Source organism: Narcine bancroftii, chromosome 3 (genome assembly GCF_036971445.1).
Source record: "Narcine bancroftii isolate sNarBan1 chromosome 3, sNarBan1.hap1, whole genome shotgun sequence".
Classification (NCBI taxonomy): domain Eukaryota; kingdom Metazoa; phylum Chordata; class Chondrichthyes; order Torpediniformes; family Narcinidae; genus Narcine; species Narcine bancroftii.
The window spans coordinates 32629342-32649854 of record NC_091471.1 but is presented as its reverse complement, the minus strand read 5'-3'; the positions used below and the strand labels follow the sequence as shown (position 1 = coordinate 32649854).

General features: G+C 38.1%; 1 protein-coding gene across 12 annotated transcripts in view; it reads left to right on the top strand.

The window, feature by feature from the left end:
• The first annotated feature begins 95 nt into the window (after positions 1 to 95).
• ccdc142 (coiled-coil domain containing 142) overlaps positions 96 to 20513 on the top strand; it is a 112582-nt gene continuing 92164 nt past the window's right edge. For 5 of the 12 annotated variants that reach the window (XM_069923742.1, XM_069923736.1, XM_069923735.1 and 2 more), the window contains exons 1-4: positions 96 to 248; positions 16270 to 16396; positions 16577 to 16701; positions 18602 to 18647. In XM_069923742.1, coding sequence (XP_069779843.1) covers positions 16660 to 16701; positions 18602 to 18647 — 88 coding nt within the window. In that variant the 5' untranslated portion in view covers positions 96 to 248; positions 16270 to 16396; positions 16577 to 16659. Of the gene's footprint in view, positions 249 to 11395; positions 11482 to 15755; positions 15829 to 16269; positions 16397 to 16576; positions 16702 to 18601; positions 18648 to 20513 lie in introns of all 12 variants that reach the window. The other 7 variants (XM_069923733.1, XM_069923732.1, XM_069923739.1 and 4 more) reach the window with 7 other exon arrangements.

Below are 20513 nucleotides of genomic sequence, written 5' to 3'. Positions count from 1 at the left end.
TCCCAAAGGTTTATACTGTATTTTTTATATCAGAAAAATAGTTAACTTAAAAAGTTGAAATATGTTTTACATAAAATGCTTATATTTGCATTTTAGGAGGAGCTAAAGTTGAATTATAGCAACCTCATTTCCGATGAAGAATGTCACAGACATCTGGCGGCTTTCTGCTTCCTTTGTTCTTTTGACACAGAAAAGGGGTTCTCCAGCTTGAAGCAGAGTGCATAGAATTGAAGGCACCGTGGAATCAAGTAAGCACAAGTATTAATGTAAATTTTCTTTATTGATTCCACAGTTGAAAACAAACCTTCGACTAAAATAGATGTCTGTTATAACGTTTCAAAAAGTGCGTGCGCGCGCAGTGCGTAGCGTGTGTGTGCTTGTTGCGTTCCAGAAGAGCATCTGTGTATCATTTTATACCAAATTTATGCTCACTAAGTCCTCAGCTTGGCAAGCTGTATATTTCATTGGGAATGATCTGAGGCTCTGAAGATGCTAACTAAATGTATTATTATTTTTGATCATTAATTTATATTGCACATCTCATACAGGCAAACCCGACATTACAGGTAGAGTTGCTCTCCTAGAAAATGGACTGAATCATAATATTGCATAATATGAATTTGTGTTACTGTATCTGTGCAGGTGGTAAAAAGGGAGTTGAAAAAAATGTTCTGTATTTTTCCACATAAATTCTGTGTAAGTAAATTTTATTCCATATCTTATTTTTTTAGGTCATGATTTACAAATTCTGTAAAGGTGAATTTCTGTTACCCGAATATCTGTAACAGAAATTTACCTGTACTACTTTTTGGTGTGGGATAAGCTGATCCATAGTAGAAAAAAATCAGCAAGAAAAGGAAGGAGTTCACTAGAAGCATACTAAGCAAATGTTCTATAGTCCTTCTTAGTTCATTACCCTTACTTCATAAAAATCTATACTGATTGACCTTAATTAAGTTGTTTACCACCTGATATTTGGTCATGTCTTCAATGCTATGGGCTAAAGCAACTGATGAAAGACATACTGCTTGTAAATTGTTGCTTTAGCATGTATCTTTTTGAACTGAGTGTTAAATTTACCTATTTCCAGTTTCCTGATGTGATGTTATGTTGACGCAATGTTATATTGACACAATGTGAAGTTGATGCTTTGTGAAGGTGACGTGATGTGAAGTTGATGTGATGTTAAGTTGACGCGATGCGAGTTTGACAAGATGATTTTGTTTACCAGTAATTTGAGACAACTTGTTTTCAGTCTCAGAGACTCACCTGAGGGTTACAGATACAGAAGCTTCAATTTGTTTTTTCTTGGTTTGTTGGTGCCACTTACTGTTTTACATTGTGTAGTTTACTTTGTAAGAATTGAGACTGTACATTATTAGTCCTTTGTGGAAAAAGGCCCTTTGGCACAACTTGCCCATGTCAACCAAAATGTCCCATCCACACTCCTCCCACTTGCCTGTATTTGGCCCATAACCCTCTAAACCTTTCCCGTCTGTATTTTTTGAAATTTTTGTAATTGTTGCAATTGTACCTTATTCACATCAGGTATATGGTACAAAATGGACCATCTGGCTCACCTAGTCAACACAGGTATTTATGTTCCACATATGCCTCCTCCCAATCTCTTCATCTAATTCTATGTGAATAATCCTCTGTGCAGATTGGGGGATCATTTCGTTGAGCAACTTCACCCTGTCCAATTCAACAGCAAGGATCTTCCTGTGGCCAGCAACTTCATTTCACATCTCATTCCCATACTGACATGTCTGTCCATAGCCTTGTGCCCTGCCAGGTTTAGGCCATACGTAAATTGGAGGAAGAACACCTCGTATTCTGTCTTGGCGGGCAGTCTCCAACCTGAACCTGATAGTATAAATATTGACTTGGCCATTTCTCGTAACCTCTCCTCCCTTGTTTTCCTTCATCCCTCTGACTTCATTCCTTTCCTCTGCCCATCACCTATATCTTCCTTCCTCCATCTCTCACCCTTCCTCCTTTCTATCAGAGAGCAGCTTTCTGAGCCCTCTGCCGCCTTCCCCTGTCACCTTTTAGCTTTTCCCCCCTCCCTTCGGCATATCTCCTGTAAGCCTGTGTTCCTTCCATGCACCCCTGCCCCCCCCCCCCCCAACCAATATTCTTATTCAGGCATTTGCCCGATCTTTGGCCTGAAATGTCAACTGCCTGTTGCTTTCAAGGAATACTGCATGACCTGCTGAGTTGCTCTAGTACTTCTGTATGTTGTTCTAGTTCTCCATCAACTACAGATTTCTTATTTAATCTCATTTCAACTTCTTGTGCTTATCTATACTATGTACAGTAAAACTCTTATCTGGCACCTATGGGGATTGTGTGATGCTCGATAAGGGTATTTTCTGCTTGCTTGAGGCATACTCTTTCAATTGCCTAACTAATACATGAGCATTAGGAATAAACAGTTTAAAAGACAAAAATACTATAGTGTACTTAACTGAACACATTTCACTTGCAGGAATATATAAACCTTTAAATATTTTATTTTCAGTCATTTTTTTAAAAAACATTTAATTATCGCTGCCTCTGTAGGTTCCTCCCCCACCACAGAGCCGCCTGAAAGACGAACAATAACATGATCGAAAATGAAACACCTCTCTCCCCAAGTTTACAAATAAAGCCTCTGACTGGGCATCTCTTACTAAGCAGGGATAAGGAGACACTATAAGAGAGATATCCCATCTGGTGAGCGGCCTCTACAAGCTCTTCATCCTGGGCGATGCCATTGCCATTTCACACAACTTTATTTAAATAGCTACGTCGAACAAGCGCAACCAAGTCAATCATCTGGCTAAATATTTGTTCTTATCTTCACCAAAAGTTTGTGTGTTACTTCAGAGAACATTTACTTTTACAATTTTAAATTTGTGTATTTTTACCTATTATTTTATTCTTATTTATTTTAATTTTTATATATTTTCTCAATATTTTCTTTTTGCCAGTTGCTTGAGGCAACCAGTTGCTTGAATTCCAGATACCAGGGGTTTTTACTATATCTATACAATTGTGAGTTGTTTTGAAAATTTCTTCTGATTTTCCTATTTAATTTTCTGATGAACATCATATATTCCTGGCTCCTTCTGCTCTTCCATAGCCACTCTCTCATAACCTACAATTTAATGAACCTCTCTTTACATCGCCCATTTTCCACCATTGGTAGAAAGAAGCTTGATCTTTTATCATTTTCTAAAATGTACATATATTTATATTTCTGATAACAATTCTTGTTAATTTCTCCACCCTCTATTCATCTCTACAGATATCCATTTATGAATGAAAACAAACACTGTGTGCAGTACTCTAAATGCGGCCATAATCAAACTTTGAACACATTTTAACAGAGTTTCCTAAATTTTCAATACTTTCTACCTGGAACCAATATTGCCAACCTTTAGAGATGGATTAATTTTTTTTTTTTACTACAAGATATTGAGATTTTGAGGGTCCAGAATCTTTATGTTCCTGTTAGAATAAAAGGCAGGACCATAAGTTCGAGAGAGCTGCGGTTTTCAAGGGAGATTAGAAAGTTGGTTCGAAATAAAAGGGAGCACTACATTAAATACAAGAAGCAAGGTATGGACGAGATGCTTGGAAAATACATGGATTGTAAAAAGAAGCTCAAGAAAGAAATTAGGATCGCAAAAAGAAGGTACGAGGTGGCTATAGCAAACAGGGTGAAAGTAAATCCGAAAGGTTTTTACAAATATGTGAATAGCAAAAGGAGAGTGAAGGATAAAATTGGTCACTTAGAGAATCAGAGCTGACAAATGTGTGCAGAGCCAAATAAGATGGGGGAGATATTGAATGAGTTCTTCTCTTTGGTATTCACTAGGGAAAAGGGTATGAAATCATGTAGGATTAGAGAAGCAAAAGAGGTGATTATGGAAAATGTGGGGATTGGAACTTCACTCCTTGGCCTATCCCTTTTTTCTAGAATGGTGCCCCAAGTCCTAGACATTTTGTCTGTGGACACCACTTCACTGCATCTATTTTTTAAGATGCATGTTTCAACGCAACACAAAATGATGGAAATAGGAGGTTAGGCTGCATCTTTGTGGAAAGAAAACAAACTAATGCATCAGGTCTGTTTTTTAGATTTTCAATATCTGCAGTCTTTTTTATCAACAATCCCAGACTACTTCAGCTCATGAGACAAACCTGGCATGGTTGTAACCCAATGTCAGAATTTTTATTATACTCCCTTAATATCAAATTTATCCAGGAGGCCAAACTGACAGAATTGTCCAAATGTAGTCCTTACAATATTTATAATAGCAATTATTTGACCACTTTTCTACAGACATTTGACTGCAGAAGTATATATTTTTGATGTTCATCATTCTTGTCAGTGTAAACTCTATGAAGACATGGAATAAAATGATGTAACATTGCAGCATAATGTCTGTCAAATAATTTATTGGATATCAATAGGGCATCTCATTTGATTGAATTTGGCAAAACTTGCCTCGTATGGATCTTTTGACTTTTTTTGCTGCCGTATCCATCTCCACATGTCTAAATGCTCATCAAAGCTACCACATTATCTGGTTCCCAAAGCAGACGTGTGTTTTTAAAACTGTCACTTATTTGTCCAGGCCATACAGTCATTATGCACAGTAGCTAGTTCATCAGTTACAATAGTCTGCTTCTGGACTAGATTCCAAGTTAACCTTAGAGTTGGGATTACTGTGATTTATATTCGCCTGTGAGTACACTCGATCCACCAATATTTTTTCACAAACGACAGCTGCAGATCTGCTGAGAACAAAGTTGGTCTGAAAGCCTGGGTTCTTTATTTTAATTTTCCTTATTTTCTTTCAATAGTTGATTGACTTAGTTACCAAATCGTATAGAGTAAAAGCTTTACTATCTAGCATTTTTGTCACATGATTTATGATATAAATTAAAAAAAAAAGGATACTAGTTACAGCATTCTGCAGTACTCACCAGTGACTTGGAAATCAGCATTACCCAACAGGCAAGTTTTAAGGTATATGCAGTGACAAGGGATGTCTGAGCAAAAGTGTACTTCCCTGTACTTCATGTGTTCAATCAGTGTTACCCTAATGTTGACTCAGTGTTACGTGCTCAGCAGCAAAAGAAATGAGCCAAGACAGAATTTGTTGGGTATAAGCCCACCCTCTGCTGGACATCATGTCACCTTTCCATATATATAACCCTGTGTGTCAGTAGCCAGGTTAGTCTAATAGAAGTAAAGGATGACGAGGCATGACATCACCGAGTCTTAATTGTGTGAGTGCATACACAACAGTGGCGACGAGGAACAAAATGAACCCGACACATACTCTATACACCAACCGTGAGAAAGAAAACAATAGAAGAAAGGTAGAAAACAACTACCTAACCACTCCAACAAATTTCTGCCAAAAGCTTAAAGTGAAAGCACGCCAAGATGGCGGAGGGAAAGTTCGGGGAATTCAACGAAGTAGAAGAAAGTTGGGATAACTTCGTAGAATGGTTTAACCACTACAGCATAGCCCACAATATTGTGGAAGGTTCCAGTAAACCACAAACATGCCCTCTTCCTCAGTATAATGGACAGCAAAACATTTGACCTCCTTAAGACCTTGCTGTCCCCGGAGAATCCAAGGACAAAGACATTCAATGAATTATGCACAACTCTTAAAGAATCATTTAAGCCCCAAACCACCAGTTATGGCAGAAAAGCAACGATTCTATGAAAGGAGACAAGGACCAGGAGAAACAGTAGGTAAATACCTGGCATTGTTGAGCAAACTGGCGGAGCTCTGTTATTTCGAGCAGTTTCTAAATCAAGCACTAGTGATGGGGCTGGCAAATTGCCAAGCAAAGCAAAAATTTTTGGAATGGATCAAGATGTTATATTACAGATTACATACAGAACTGTCTGCAACTCTGAAATGGCAGATAAAAACTTGGATGTGGGTCAACCAGATCGACTGGGTCAAGAGGTGTTCCCACCAACAATGCTTCCATTGTGGGAAATACAACCACCGACCAGAAAACTCTTTCTTCAAAAATTCTAAATGCAACCATTGCAAAACAGGACATATCAAAGCTAAATGTTCACTTCTAAAGTGCAGGTGGCCTGCAAATAAACAGGCAGCTAAAGTCAAAACAATTGCAGAGAGAGAGAGGGGCAATCTAGCACCGATGATGATAACAGCCCAACGACTGGCCTACAAGCTCCTGAAATTTTAACTCCTGAGATATTATACATCCCAGGAATAAATGGAGGGAACTCAGAAATCTTTATATAGCTAAAAATAAACAGACACCCCTAAAGATGGAATTAGACACAGGTACAGAGATGTCCCTAATGCCGTTACATGTAAAGGAATGCTTGCTACCACGCCTCCTGATAAAAACAACTGAAATAACTCTAAGATCTGTTACAGGAGACAGAATCAAAGTGTTTGGAAAAAGTACAGTCCAAGTACGATACATACAACAGCAACCAAAAACACTCTCTACGTTGTAGATATCCAGGGGCCAGCACATTTTGGAAGAAACTGGCTACAACGCATTCCCCTAGACTGGCTGGAAATCAGTTCAATACTAAATGTAAATGACACAGACATCTCCCAGCCAGAACTCAACCAAATCCTCAACAACCACGCAGTGGTTTTCCAACAAGAATTTGGGAAAATCAAAGTTGTTCAAGCCAAACTGCAATTAAAAGATAATGCAGAACCAAAATTCTTCAAAGCCAGAACAGTCTCATTTGCTATGAAAGGGAAAACTGAGGCTGAATTAAACAGACTAAAACATGAAGGCATATTAGAACCAATACAATACAGCGATTAGGTAGTGCCCATCGTACCCGTACGAAAAGCAAATGGTGAAATTAGCATTTGCGGCAATTACAAAATCACCATCAATCCATCACTCAAAATACCCAAACACCCCATGCCTAAGGCAGAAGAATTGTTCCAAGCACTAAATGGAGGGCAACCAAGAACAACTTCAACAACTGCCCATTAAAGCCCAGATGATCGCAAAGGAGGCAACATTAAGCAAGTACCTTAATGTTGGCCTTAATGGGTGGGCGAATTTGAAGTCATTCCAGAAGATTCAAAACCTTACCACACACACTGCCATGAACTATCAGTCAAAGAAGGATGTTTACTGTGGGGTAACCAGCCAAATGGCAAACTACCATGTTATCAGAATGATGCCACAACTATCTGGGAATGGTATGAATAAAAGCACTGACCCGGATGCATGTCTGGTGCCCCTCCATAGACAGAGACATTGAAACAACAGTAAGAGAATGCAACCAAAAATGCTGCAAGCCAAAGCTAACCTATGGAAATAGCCATCCAAACCCTGGCATCGGATTCATGTAGACTTCGATGGACCATTCATGGGTGAGACTTTCCTAATAGCAGTGGACGCACACTCTAAATGGCCAGTAGGTTCACAGCTGAAAAACACCAAAGCAGATCCCACAATTGACTGTCTACAATCTATCTTTGCCACTTAAGGATTGCCTCATGAATTAGTTATGGACAGTGTGCCTCAATTTACATAAGAACATTTTAAAAAATTTATGCGCGACAACAATATCAGACATATTTTGTCCGCACCTTATCAGCTAATGGAGTCAGAATGTTTTGTACAAACATTCAAATAAGCAATGAAAACCTCATGGACACACAAAATTGCAGATTTCCTATTGGGATACAGAAGCACGCCACATTCTACCACAAAATGCACCCCAGCAGAACTAATATTTGGCAGCAACCTGCGGACCAAGCTGTCCACAGTTCATCCAGATCTGGGTTTCCAATTGCAAAAAAAGAACATTGCCAAAGACCTCACCAGAACATTGGAAGTGGGTCAGATATGTCTGGTACAAGATTAAAGACAATATAAATACCCATGTGTGGTAGGAGTAATCTTTCAAAAATGGAGCCCCTGCTCATACTCTGTTCTAGTGGGGGACAGATTGTAGAAGCAGCACATTGACCAATTATGAGCATTGACTGACACTAAGGTCCATGAACTTCCTCATGAACTGGAGGAGGTGGAATCAGACCTGCCTTGGCCTGCCCCGACCATCCCACCCTTCAGACTGAGTGGTGGAGGGGGGGGGAGGCAGAGATGGTCACTGAGCCAAGCAGTTCAGTGAGGTGTTCAGTAACTGAGACATGCAGCCAGGAGGGCAGCAAAGACGGGCAGTCATTGCCGAAGGTCAGTGACGGCAGGCAGTTGCCGCTGACTCGACTGCCAACCTGACTATCTTCAGGTCCTGATCAAAGACCGCCATAACAAACCACGCCGAGGAGGTTCAAAAGAGGAAGAAGACCACCTGCATGCTTTAAGGACTATGTGCCCTGATTATTATTAAATACTTTACCTTTTATAATTATAATTACTCATGAGATGTATTTTAATTCTCACTTGTAGTCCTGGGCCTGATTAGTTCCAAGGGGCCCAGTCAGCATTTACTGCACGGGGTGGTGGTGGGGTGGGTGGGTGGGGGGGGGGGTGGGTGGGGGGGGAGGGAGAATGTTGGGTATAAGCCCGCCTCAACAGGACATCATGACGCCCATGTCATGATGTCACCCTTCCATATATATATAAACCTGTGTGTCAGTAGCCAGGTTAGTCTAATAGAAGAATGAGAAAGCATCACGTCTCCGAGTCTGAATTGTGTGAGTGCATACACAACAGTGTTATATTTAAAATAATATTTTTATTATTAATTACCCATAATATAACATCCTATCTAACTTAACCCCCAAGCTTTAAATTGATCAAAGAAGTAATCATGGATAGGTAGGAGAGACCAGGGTGACAGACTTGTAAACTCTCAAAATCCTTGTTGAGATGCTTCCAAAGAAATGACCTTTTCAGACGAGGGCCAATCAAAACTCCTCTTTTTTTTGCATAGGGAGCATGAAGCGAGTGATTTTCACAGTTGCCAGAACCTTTGGTGGGTCAGCCGAAATAATGACCTTGCCTTTTGGTCACGATGTGGCACACTAATCTCCTTCAAAAGTGATCATTCCTTTGGCCACGGTGGGATATACTCATTCTCCTTACAGAGAGAAATCTGACAAATTGTTTATTACCACAGAAGGCCACTTCAGCACAGTATCTCTTCAAAGAGATGCTTCTCCAAGTGCTGCTTCCTTAAAATGGCCCCCCGATCAAACTGAGTAATGTTTGTTTAACATGTTGGTCACATGGTCTCTGCACCTATATTTTCCAGGGCCCCTTCCTCTCTCTCTTCAGAAGTAGTGAAATTGAATACACATTGTCCCCACCCTGACAGCCCACAGTCAATCTCCAAAGTTTGCAGGATTTGCAGCTTGATTTGTTAGCTCTTAAAGTGATAGTCCCACTCAAATGAAAATGAACTGGGAGCACGTAATACTCAGACACTCCCTGTGAAGTACTGGTTATTGAAAAGAAACCTAAAAAGAGAGGCTCCGGAGGTTACAACAGCAAGAAGGTGGTCGCAAGAACGGTTACGGGACTTCCTTGAACCAGCAGATTTGGGAGTGTTCAAGGACTCAGCTAAGGACCAGGGCTGTCACAGACTTAATCAAAACAGCTGTGGATGAGTATGTCTCCACCAAATTGTTTAGGGTTTTCCTTAATCAGACATTCAAGTCCAGAGATCCAGATAACTTCAGAAGTAGCATGTACGACCTTTGGAAAGCCAGGGCAAAGTGGAGCTTCTGGATGAAAATTGAAACAAGGAAAAATACCCAACAGCTGTGGCAGGGTATAAATGACACAACCTGCAACAAACACAAATCTGGTGCAGTCGGATATGATAAACCTTCACTCCCAGATGAACTCAATACCTTCTATGCCCGATTTGACCATAAGAACAAGGAATAACCACCACTGTGCACTCCTATGTCCCCTGATGATCCTCTATCTTCCATATCTGACAATGATGTGTGGGCTGCCTTCAGGAGAGTGAATCTGAGGAAAGCATCCAGTTTGGGTGGAGTACCAAGCCACTGACCAACTTGCCAATGTATTGTAATGCATAAATATTGGGAGGAATTTGGTAAAATTAGAGTAGGTTACATACGTACACAAATTTTAAAACAGATCTTATTTGAAAGACTGAAGAATTCATATTCAGGAATATTGCAAAAAGTACGGAGAGGTGAAATGATGTCATGAAATGAATAGCCATTGTTTTGGAGGAGACAGACTGGCTGTTTGCAAGTACCTACAGGGTGCTCACAGAAAGGTTATACTTGGGTTTTGTTAATCTAAGACAACAGCTTGACCAAGAGAGGAGAACTCCTGTGGTTTGCTGAAGAAGGTGGGGGTTTTTGCAAGTGAGAGAGTCACATGGCTTTCTGGCAGTTGGAGAGAGAGATAAGACAAGTTCAACAAGCTCTTTCAGCTAGTGTGTGTGTGTGACACTGAAAGCAGCTGAACAATGCAAGCCAGAAAGTTGGTTTGAAACAGAAATTTCCAGAGCAGTGGATGGCTGAAAGTGCTATCTGTCTGATGTTTCTCTTGGAATAAAAGGAACAGAAAGGAACTCTGTGGTAGCCTGAAAGAAAGAGGTTACCATCTGGAGAACCCCGATGGGGCAAGTTTCATCAGAGAGACATTGAGGTGACTAATGGTGGTGCCTCAGTTGTGGAAATCCTGGAACAACAAATCTCTCTATGCAAACCCTACAAGAACCTTCCTGAACGGTAAACATTTACCTTTCGAACACCAAAGCCTGGTGAACTTTATACATGTTAAATTCTGTGCACAGGATCAGAATTGCCTGCATCCAGAGAACTTGGGAGAAGTGAGATTGAACTGTGAACCAAAGAACTTTTCTTAAATTGACACACACATCATACATGTGCACAGAATTAGAAGGGGGTTAATTTGGGTTAATTAAATAAGTTAACGTTTGATTCTGTTTTCATGTTTAAAGATAATTAAAAACAACTTTTGTTTAATACTTGTCTTGGAGAATGTCTATTGCTGCTGGGTTTTGGGGTCCTTTGGGCTCGTAACAGTATTCACAGATATCTTCAACATCTCACTCTGGCAGGGCATGGTGTCTGTCTGTTTCAAACAGGTGTTAATCATACCTGTGCCGAAGAAGAGTGTGGTAACCTGCCGAACAACCAGTGGCACTTATATCAGTGGTGATTAAGTGTTTTGAAATGCTGAAGCATATCAGCTCTTGTCTGAGTGGTACACTCAATTCGTCTATTGTAGCTACAGGTCTATGGCGGATGCCATCTCATTGCCTCTACACAAAGCCCTGAAACACCTGGACAGCAAAGATGCACTCATCAATATGCTCTTTATAAATCTTTTATAAAACTATATACAGTTTGCCATTTAACACCATCATTCCCTCATATTTGATCAGCAAACTCCAAGACCTGGGACTCAGCACCCCACTGTGTAATTGGATCCTGGATTTCCTCACCTCCAGACCACAATCAGTGATGATTGGTAAGAACATCTCTTCCGCCATGTCCATCAGTATCGGAGCTTTAGAGGGCTGTGTTCTTAGTCTTCTGCTCTACTTGCTATACACCTATGACTGTATGGCTTGGTACGACAGCAACACCATCTACAAATTCACTGATGATATATGAGTGGGTTGTATAAAAAGGGGTGATGAGTCAGCATGCAGGAGGGAGACTGAAAACATTGTCACTAAAACCAAGGAGCTGATTGTTGACTTTAGGAAGGGAAAACCCCTGGGGAAGACAGACTCCCAATAGAATTCTATAAAACATTTAGAGTTACTGATTCCTCCTCTCCTGGAAGTAATGAACCAGATAGAAGAAACACAAAACTTGCCAGATTCATGTAAAACAGCAATACCAAAGACGGGGAAAGATCCACTAACACCAGCATCGTATAGACCAATATCTCTACTTAACTCAGATTATAAGATCATAGCAAAACTATTAGCAAACAGATTGGCCGACTGTGTACCAAAAATAGTAAAACTAGATCAAACTGGATTTATTAAGAAAAGACGAACAACAGACAATCTCTGTAAGTTCATTAACTTAATCCATGCAGTACAAGGAAATAAGACGCCAACAGTGGCTGTTGCTTTAGACGCAGAGAAACCCTTTGACAGGGTAGAATGGAATTATTTATTCAAAGTATTACAGAGGTTCAACCTACCAGAAAAATATGTTAATTGGATTAAAGCATTATGTAAGGGACCATTGACGAAGGTGACAGTAAATAGATATGTATCAAACCAATTTAAATTAAGTAGGTCAACTAGGCAGGGATGTCCACTATTTCCCTCGCTCTAGCAATAGAACCATTGGCAGAAATGATAAGAAAATAAAATAAGAGGGATAAAAATAAAAGAGAAGGAATATAAAATCAGTCTATATGCAGATGATGTCATAGTATACTTAACAGAACCAGAATTATCAATAAGAGAATTACATAAGAAATTGAAGGAATATGAAGAAATATCAGGGTACAAGATCAACGTAAATAAAGTGATGCCAATGAATAATGCGGATTACACAAAGTTTAAAAAAGAATCACCATTTAAATGGCAAACACAAGCATTCCAATACCTAGGTATTAGACTAGATAATAATCTAGGCCATCCATACAAATTAAATTATCAGCCATTAATGAAGAAATTACAAGATAACTTAGAACATTGGAAAGATTTACCACTAACACTGATAGGAATGGTAAATTGCATAAAAATGAATATCTTCCCAAGGATACAATACCTATTTCAATCGTTACCAATTCCCTTAACAGAGAAATTCTTCAATGAACTAAAGAAAATAATAAGGTAATTCTTATTGAAAGGATGGAAACTGAGGACAGCGCTAGATAAATTAACAGAATGGTACAAACAAGGTGGTTTGCAGCTACCAAACTTTAAAAATTATTATATAGCAGCACAATTAAGGTATCTATCAGAATTTTATCAAACAAGGGAAAAACCAGATTGGATCAGGATAGAGCTAGATAAAATAGGGGAGAAGGTACCAGAACATATACTTTATAAGTGGGATGAAAAACTAGTGCAATATAGAAGTTTACCAGTACTGCACCATCTGCTCAACATTTGGAAGAAGATTCACGTAGAAAGGAAAAAAAACAAATTACCGACTACCAAAATTATTATTGACCCAAAATCAACTAATCCTTTTCACAATAAATAACCTTTCCTTTAGAGAATGGGAGAGAAAAGGGATTAAAAGAATAGAAAATTGTTTTTTGGGAAATAATTTATTATCATTTGAACAAATGAAGTACAAATATGGAATAACTCAGGGTACAATGTTTGCATACCACCAACTGAAAACCTACTTAAAGGACAAATTGGGAAGCAGACAGATTACCAGAAGGAAGCAACTTTGAATATGTGATTACAGACACAATGATAATTAAAAGATTTATAACAAACATGTACATCAAGCTGCAAGAGAAAGAAAATGATGAAATAAACTATAAACCCAAACAAAAGTGGGAACAAGATCTAAACATAAAGATAAAAAATGAAATATGGGAAAAGCTATGCTCCGGAACTATGAGAAATATAATAAACATGAGGTTACGCATGATACAATATAATTGGTTACACAGGCTATATATCACGCCCCAAAAGTTAAATAAATGGGACCCAGCAGTATCAGATAGATGTTTTTGCTGTAAGAAGGAAATGGGAACAACATTACATTCAATTTGGGCATGTGAGAAAGTGAAAAAGTTTTGGGAAGATCTAAATCAGGTATTAAATAAAATCACAAAAAGCAACATACCAAAAAAATCCAGAGATCTTTCTTCTAAGTAATATAAGAAATAAAGAATTAGGCCTCAAACTAGATGAAGCACAAAAAATATTTATTATGATAGACTTAGCTATAGCAAAAAAATGTATAATGTCAACTTGGAAATCAGAAGAGAGTGTGAGAGTCCAGCAATGGGACATGGAAATGAATAAATGTATTCCATTTGAAAAAATAACATAAATTAAAAAATAAAGTCATATTGCTTGAACAAATTTGGGAACCGTACATGGAACACAACAGAGAGGGCCTACCGTGGACCTCCACCCCCTGAAATGATAGAATGAGAAGAAGACAAAAAATAGATGACACAATTTTCTTGTTTATTTTCATTGTGTGATGACATTGTTTAATGGTTTTATTGTATTGTACATGTTGAACTTTTAATGGGTTTGGAGGGGGGTGGGAAGAAAAAGTGGAGAAAATGACACTGTATATTCAAGAGGGAAATGTTTGTATTTTGATTAATATGGTTCATAGTGTGAAAAATAAAAAAAAAAAGGAAGGGAAAACCAGAGCTGTATGATTCAATGATCATTGGGGAAATCAGAAGTGGAATGGGAGAGCAATGTTAGTTGTTAGGAGTCAATATCTTGGTGAATCTTTCCTGGATCCAACACACAAATTACATCGTGAAGAAAGCATGTCCGCACTTCTACTTCCTGGCAAACTCTTCGGATGTGTACTGGAAATTGTGCTGACAGGCTGCATCATGGTCTTGTATGGGGACAGCCAGGCCCCTGAGCATAAAGCCCTGCAAAAGGTAGTGGATGAAGTTCAGAATATCATGGGTAAAGCCTTCCCTACCATCGAGAACATCTACAGGGAACACTGCCGTCGGAGAACAGTAGCAATCAAGGATCCACGCTACCCAGCACATGCTCTGTTCTAACTGCTAACATCAGGAAAGAGGTTTAGGTGCCATAAGACTCACAATACCACGTTCAGAAAAAGCTGGTCCCCCTCCACCATCAGACTCCTCAACAACAAACTCAATCACAGACTTATTTAAGGACTCTTACTTTTGCACTTCATTGATTTAGTTTATCCCCTCTCTTTGTATTGCACAGTTATTTTGTTTACATTTCTTTATTTACATGTGTATATTGACTGAGTTTTTTTTTTGCACTGGTAATGTGGTAATTCTGCCAAGCCTGCTGGAAAAGGAATCTCAAGGCTGTATGTGATGTCATGAATGTACTCTGCCAATAAATCTAAAAATTGAATCTGAAGTACTGGATAGTACTGGATAGTCGAATTTTTATTTAAGAATATATGTCCTGAATAATATTTCTCATGTAATTATGTTAATTATAATTGAGATGCTTTAGATTAATATGTCACCTATTTGAATTGATTAACACAATCTAAAATTTACCAGGGTATATGGCCTACTGTTTAAGAAGGATAAATGAAGCCAAGAATTCAAATAGTCTTTTGATGTATTGTTGACCAAGGACATCTGCATTCTTGGCAAGAAAATTTGCTTGGTACAACCAAAGAAGACAAGGGAGTGTTCTCCATGTGCCTGGCTAAAATAGATAAAATATGCATACCTCGAAGAAGGGCTCAGGCCTGAAACATTGATTATTTAAAGAAAATCTTTGCTGCATTATGAATGCTGCGTGATGTGCTGAGTTTCTCCAGCATTTTTGTTTAAAATGTATATTCATCCTACTGTTCTTGTTATTGTTCAGACGAGATCGGGTGTTTTCAGGCTAGTCTGGCCATAGGCTGTTCTTGTTATTGTTGATACAGGTATGTTGCGTGCAGTTTGATGGCCAGGTTCCTTTTAAGTACAATAATAGCCCTGTTAAAAAGTGTGGATGTAAAGTGCTTTGCAATAATATACATTTATTCTTTCACTTATTTAGCAGGGATGGAATTTAAATCATTTTATGGTATTTACTGAAGTAATATAAGTTTCTTTTTTCTTAGGTGATGATTCATCATTTCCATCAATGCTTGAAGAGTCAATGACTTCCTCAGTTGAAAATAAAGTAAACTTGATGTAAAGAATTCTAATAAACAATTTCTTGAGAGGGCTCCTCAAACATAATGATGCTTATTAAGTGATCAAATACATTTTGGTTATCGATGTATACCACATCAACTGCATTTCTCTTATTGATCCTCTCTGTTACTCTCACATAGCTCTTGCATGGCAAATGAGATGTTTGTGAAATATGACCTAACAACTAAACCTCAAAATGTTACCCTTTTAAGATATATTTTATCAACTTAATCCAGAACATTACAATTGGGACATTCTAAATTACATCAAGATCTTTGTCAACAAAATCTTGGATAGACACCGACCGAGTTGAGAAATGGGTTTTGCAAGAAGAGAAATTTGTTACACTATCTTGTTTCCTTTTAATGTTTCAGTGATTTTTTTTTCTATGACTAGAACTGTTTATTTTAAATTGATTACTTAAACTAATTTTTCCAGAATGTAATAAGTCACAGAGGACAATAAGTGAACACACACATCATTTACATTTTTGACATCAGACCACCAAAGGACTGTCCAGAAGAATCGATGCAAATGAACAAACTCAATTATTTAAATAGATCAGGTAAATTTGTTATCTCATCTGTCATTCCATAATTTTCCTTCTGCCATCTCTTGATAGCATTTAAACATTTTTGACCTTAATCAAATTTCAAATATTTATGATTTTTTTGCATATATTATTATTGTCTATTTCTCCTATCCCTTCAAGCAGTTTTTAAATGATATTATTTTTTAATTGTAGATATATAGCACGATAACAGACTCTTCCAGCCCACAAGTCCATGTCGCCCATATACACCAATTAACCCCATACCTTATTGGAGGATGGGAGAAAACTGCAGCACCTGGAGGAAACCCATGCGATCGGTAGGGTGGGGGGGGGGGCGGGGAGAACATACAAACTCCTTACAGACAATGCCAGTTTCGAAACTTGGTTGCTGGGCGCTGTAACAGTGTAGCACTAACTGCTATCCTAACCTGTTCATTCCAGATTATTCACTGCATGGATTTTTTCCACCCATTACTACATCATGGGAACTCTTGTGGCAAGATCCCCTCTGTGACATCAGGACAATTTAGCACAGATACATGAGGAGTTTATAATGCTGAAGTTTGGTTCATTAGCAGAAAATTCAGTCGAATACTTGGAAAAATGCTACTGCTCTCACTATGATGGACAGCACTTAAAAAGTTAACATTAAAAATGGAAGTACATTTATTACAAAAGGATATGAATCAGGAGCAGGCCATTTTAATCAGATTTCAGATTTATTGTCAGTACAGTATATACATGACATTGCACACAACCTTGAGTTTCTTCTTCCTGCGGGTGAGGTAGTATTACCCCTTATTGGTAATGCAAAAAAATGTACACAATGCACATGTAAAAAATTAAAGAATGCAAACTGATAAAGAAATGCAAACAAATGTGCAATCCAGAGAGAATTTTAAAAAATCAATAACGTGCCAAAGTGAGAGTAGTCCTTAAATGAGTTTCTTGTCTAAGAGTCTAATGCTGGGGGGGGGGTAGTAGCTTTTGCTGAGGAATCAATGGTGGTGAGAGCCTTGTGGTACATATACCTCTTTCCTGAGGGTAGCAGCAAGTGGTGTGGATCCTTGATGATTGGTGATGCTCTTTTAGTAAGGGATTGCTTAAGGTGGGATGTGAGTGGGAAGGGAAGGTTGAGAATCACTGCTCTGGATCCAATTGTTACTGAAGTATTTTGCTTGAGAAAAATTGTCATTGACCCATTTCCTTTGGAGTTAAGAAACCGTGCACATAACGAGTCAATTAGGTACGATTAAAAGTGTTTTCAGACTTTTTATTTCCCACAAACCACCTTACGCAATTCCGTACTAATCACAGAGCACCTATGCCACATAGGGAACACTTAAAGTGGTATGTGAGTGAAAAGTAAAAGGTTGTGAACCACTGCTGTAGATGTTCTTGATGTTTGGGAGGGCTTTGCTTGTGATGTCCTGGGCTGTGTCCACGACCTTTTGCAGGATTTTATATTCAGGGCTATTCGTGTCCCCATTTTAGACCAGCACAAGTGTGGCCAATGTTAGGGCTGTGGGGAAAGAAAATGCCAGTGACCTATTTCATGGTGTAAAAATTTACAATATAGTAATGGCCTCCTTCTATAATATGAATTTATCGGATTCTCTGAATGCCTTTTTTTGGTAACAATGATTTGTGCATTACCTTATCATTTGCCGTCACAGTTGTGCAGTTACCTATGTCAGAAGCAGCGGCGGTTGACGTGGATGTTATACCCAAGGCGATGTGTGGGAGTAATAGTGTGCCTGCACGAGTTAGTTAAGCAGGCTGCATAAGTGGGATGGATCTCGGATGCAGGTGAAGGAGAGTAAGAGCGCCAATATTACCTGTGTGGCAGAGAGTCAATGAAAAGGTCAGAGGGGTTTGGCTGGGTGGTTCTTGGGGAGATGAAGAATGCAGTGCAGTGTCTGAAGGGGATAAAGAAAGTCAACTAAATTTTGTGCTGAAAGTAACAAGTGAGTGTATTGTTTAATTGGGTGTAAACTGGGTAAATGATTGCTGCTACAATGCTATCCCCTGTACTACAAGTTGCACTCTATCAACTTCTTAGCCCTGAACAACTGCAAAGCCTCTATGATATACAAGGATAAAGGTAGCAAGGTATTAAATTTTGTAAGTTTTAATATAAATGGGCTTAATAATACAAATAAAAGTAAGAGGGTATCTTATTTGAAGAAAATTAAAGTTGATATCGCTTTTCTACAGGAAACATTTAACAGAGAAGGAACATCAGAAATTGAAAGGAGATTGGGTAGGACAAGTGATAGCTTCAACTTTTAATTCTAAAGCAAGAGGTGTGACGATTTTGTTTAAAGAAAATGTTACCTGTAAAAATTCATTGGGTGGTTACTGATCCTGTGGGGAGATTTGTCCTGGTTCATTCTCAAATTATTCTGAAATGTGATCACTTGTGAGTATTTATGCACTAAACAAAGACGATGAAGGATTCATTCAGCATACTTTTATATTTTTAGCTGGAGTTCATGGAAAAAATTTTGATAGGAGGGGATTTCAGTTGTTGTCTTGATCTGGTTTTGGATATATTGATGAGATAAATTATTCAAGCTAAAGCAGCAAAGGTAACCTTGAATGTAATGAAAGAGTTGAATTTGATAGACATTAAATCCTAAAGAAAGGGACTTTTTAAAATTCACATAGGCATGATTCTTATTCTAGGATAGACTTATTTTTGATGTGGTGCAATTGCAAGGAAGGGTAAGAATGTGGACTATAAGGCTAGACTTTTATCCGATCATTCACTGCTTTTAATGACGTTTGCTTCCTGAGAAGGAGCAATTGGTTTATAGGTGGAGACTTAATTAAACATTGTTAAAGAAGGGGGGATTTTTGTGATTTTATAAGAAAGCAAATTCAAGAATTTTTAGAAATAAATTCTAATTCAATAGTTAATAAATTTATTGTTTGGGATTCATTAAACCATATTTGAGAGGACAGATAATAAGTTTCATGGCGAAAATTATCTTACTTTATCTTTGAAGATTGCCAGTGCAGAGATTAATTTTACAGTCATATGACTAAACAATATGGAAGCAGTCCCTTCAGCTCAAATCATCCATGCAAACCAAAATACCCACTCCTTTTTAAAATATTTTTATTGAGTTTAATATATAAACTTGCATACAAAATTCAATGAGACATATAACCAGTCATCTCATGTACATGTAAATAAAATCTAAAAGAATAATATAATAGCATTAGCCAGTTGCCTATTCATATGAAAAAATAAAGCAGTTAACATTGTCAATGTATAGAATTTCCCATTTCCAAATTATTTATGTTAAAAAAATATTAAAAAAAAATAAAAAAAAAGTAAAGAAAACCTATAAAACTAAAACTAATCTACCCCCTCCCTCCAATCAAATTTACCATTAATTATACAAAACGATGTTTGGATTCAGATAGTGATCTCCAGGCATCAAAATACCCATTCAAGTTCAAATTTATCATTGAATTATACAAGTATAACTTGACAAACCAGCATTCTCTGGTCCTCGATGCTGCACTCTACAAACACATGCAGACTTAACACACATATAGACAAACAATACATATACACAGTACTTGTTTACCATATTAAAATAAATAAATATTATTGTTACATGAATAATTGAGGCACGGAGGATTTGTATGAGCAGTTCATGAGTCGTTCAGTAGTCTCATTGCTGTGAGAAAAAGTTAGTCCATATGTCTTCACTTCTCTTGACCATCTAACCCTTTTCTATTGATGTACCTGTCCAAATGATTTTTAAATGTCGTAAATATACCTGCCTCCACCACTTACCATGACAGCTCATTCCATATACATGCTAAACTTAATGTGAGAAAGTTGCACTGCGTCCCTTTTAAATCTTCCCCTCACCTTAAAACGATACTCTATAGTTTTAGGTTTTCCTACTTTGGAGAAAAGGCTGTGACTTTTCACCTTATCCATGATCCTAATGATTTTGTATACCTCTATAAGGTCTCACCTCATGCACTTGTGTTCTGGGGGGGGCCAGAGTCCTAGCCTATCCAGCCTCTCCTTATAACTTGAGCTCTCCTGTCCCAGTGACATCCTCGTGAATTTTTTTTAACCTTTTCCAGTTTACTGACATCT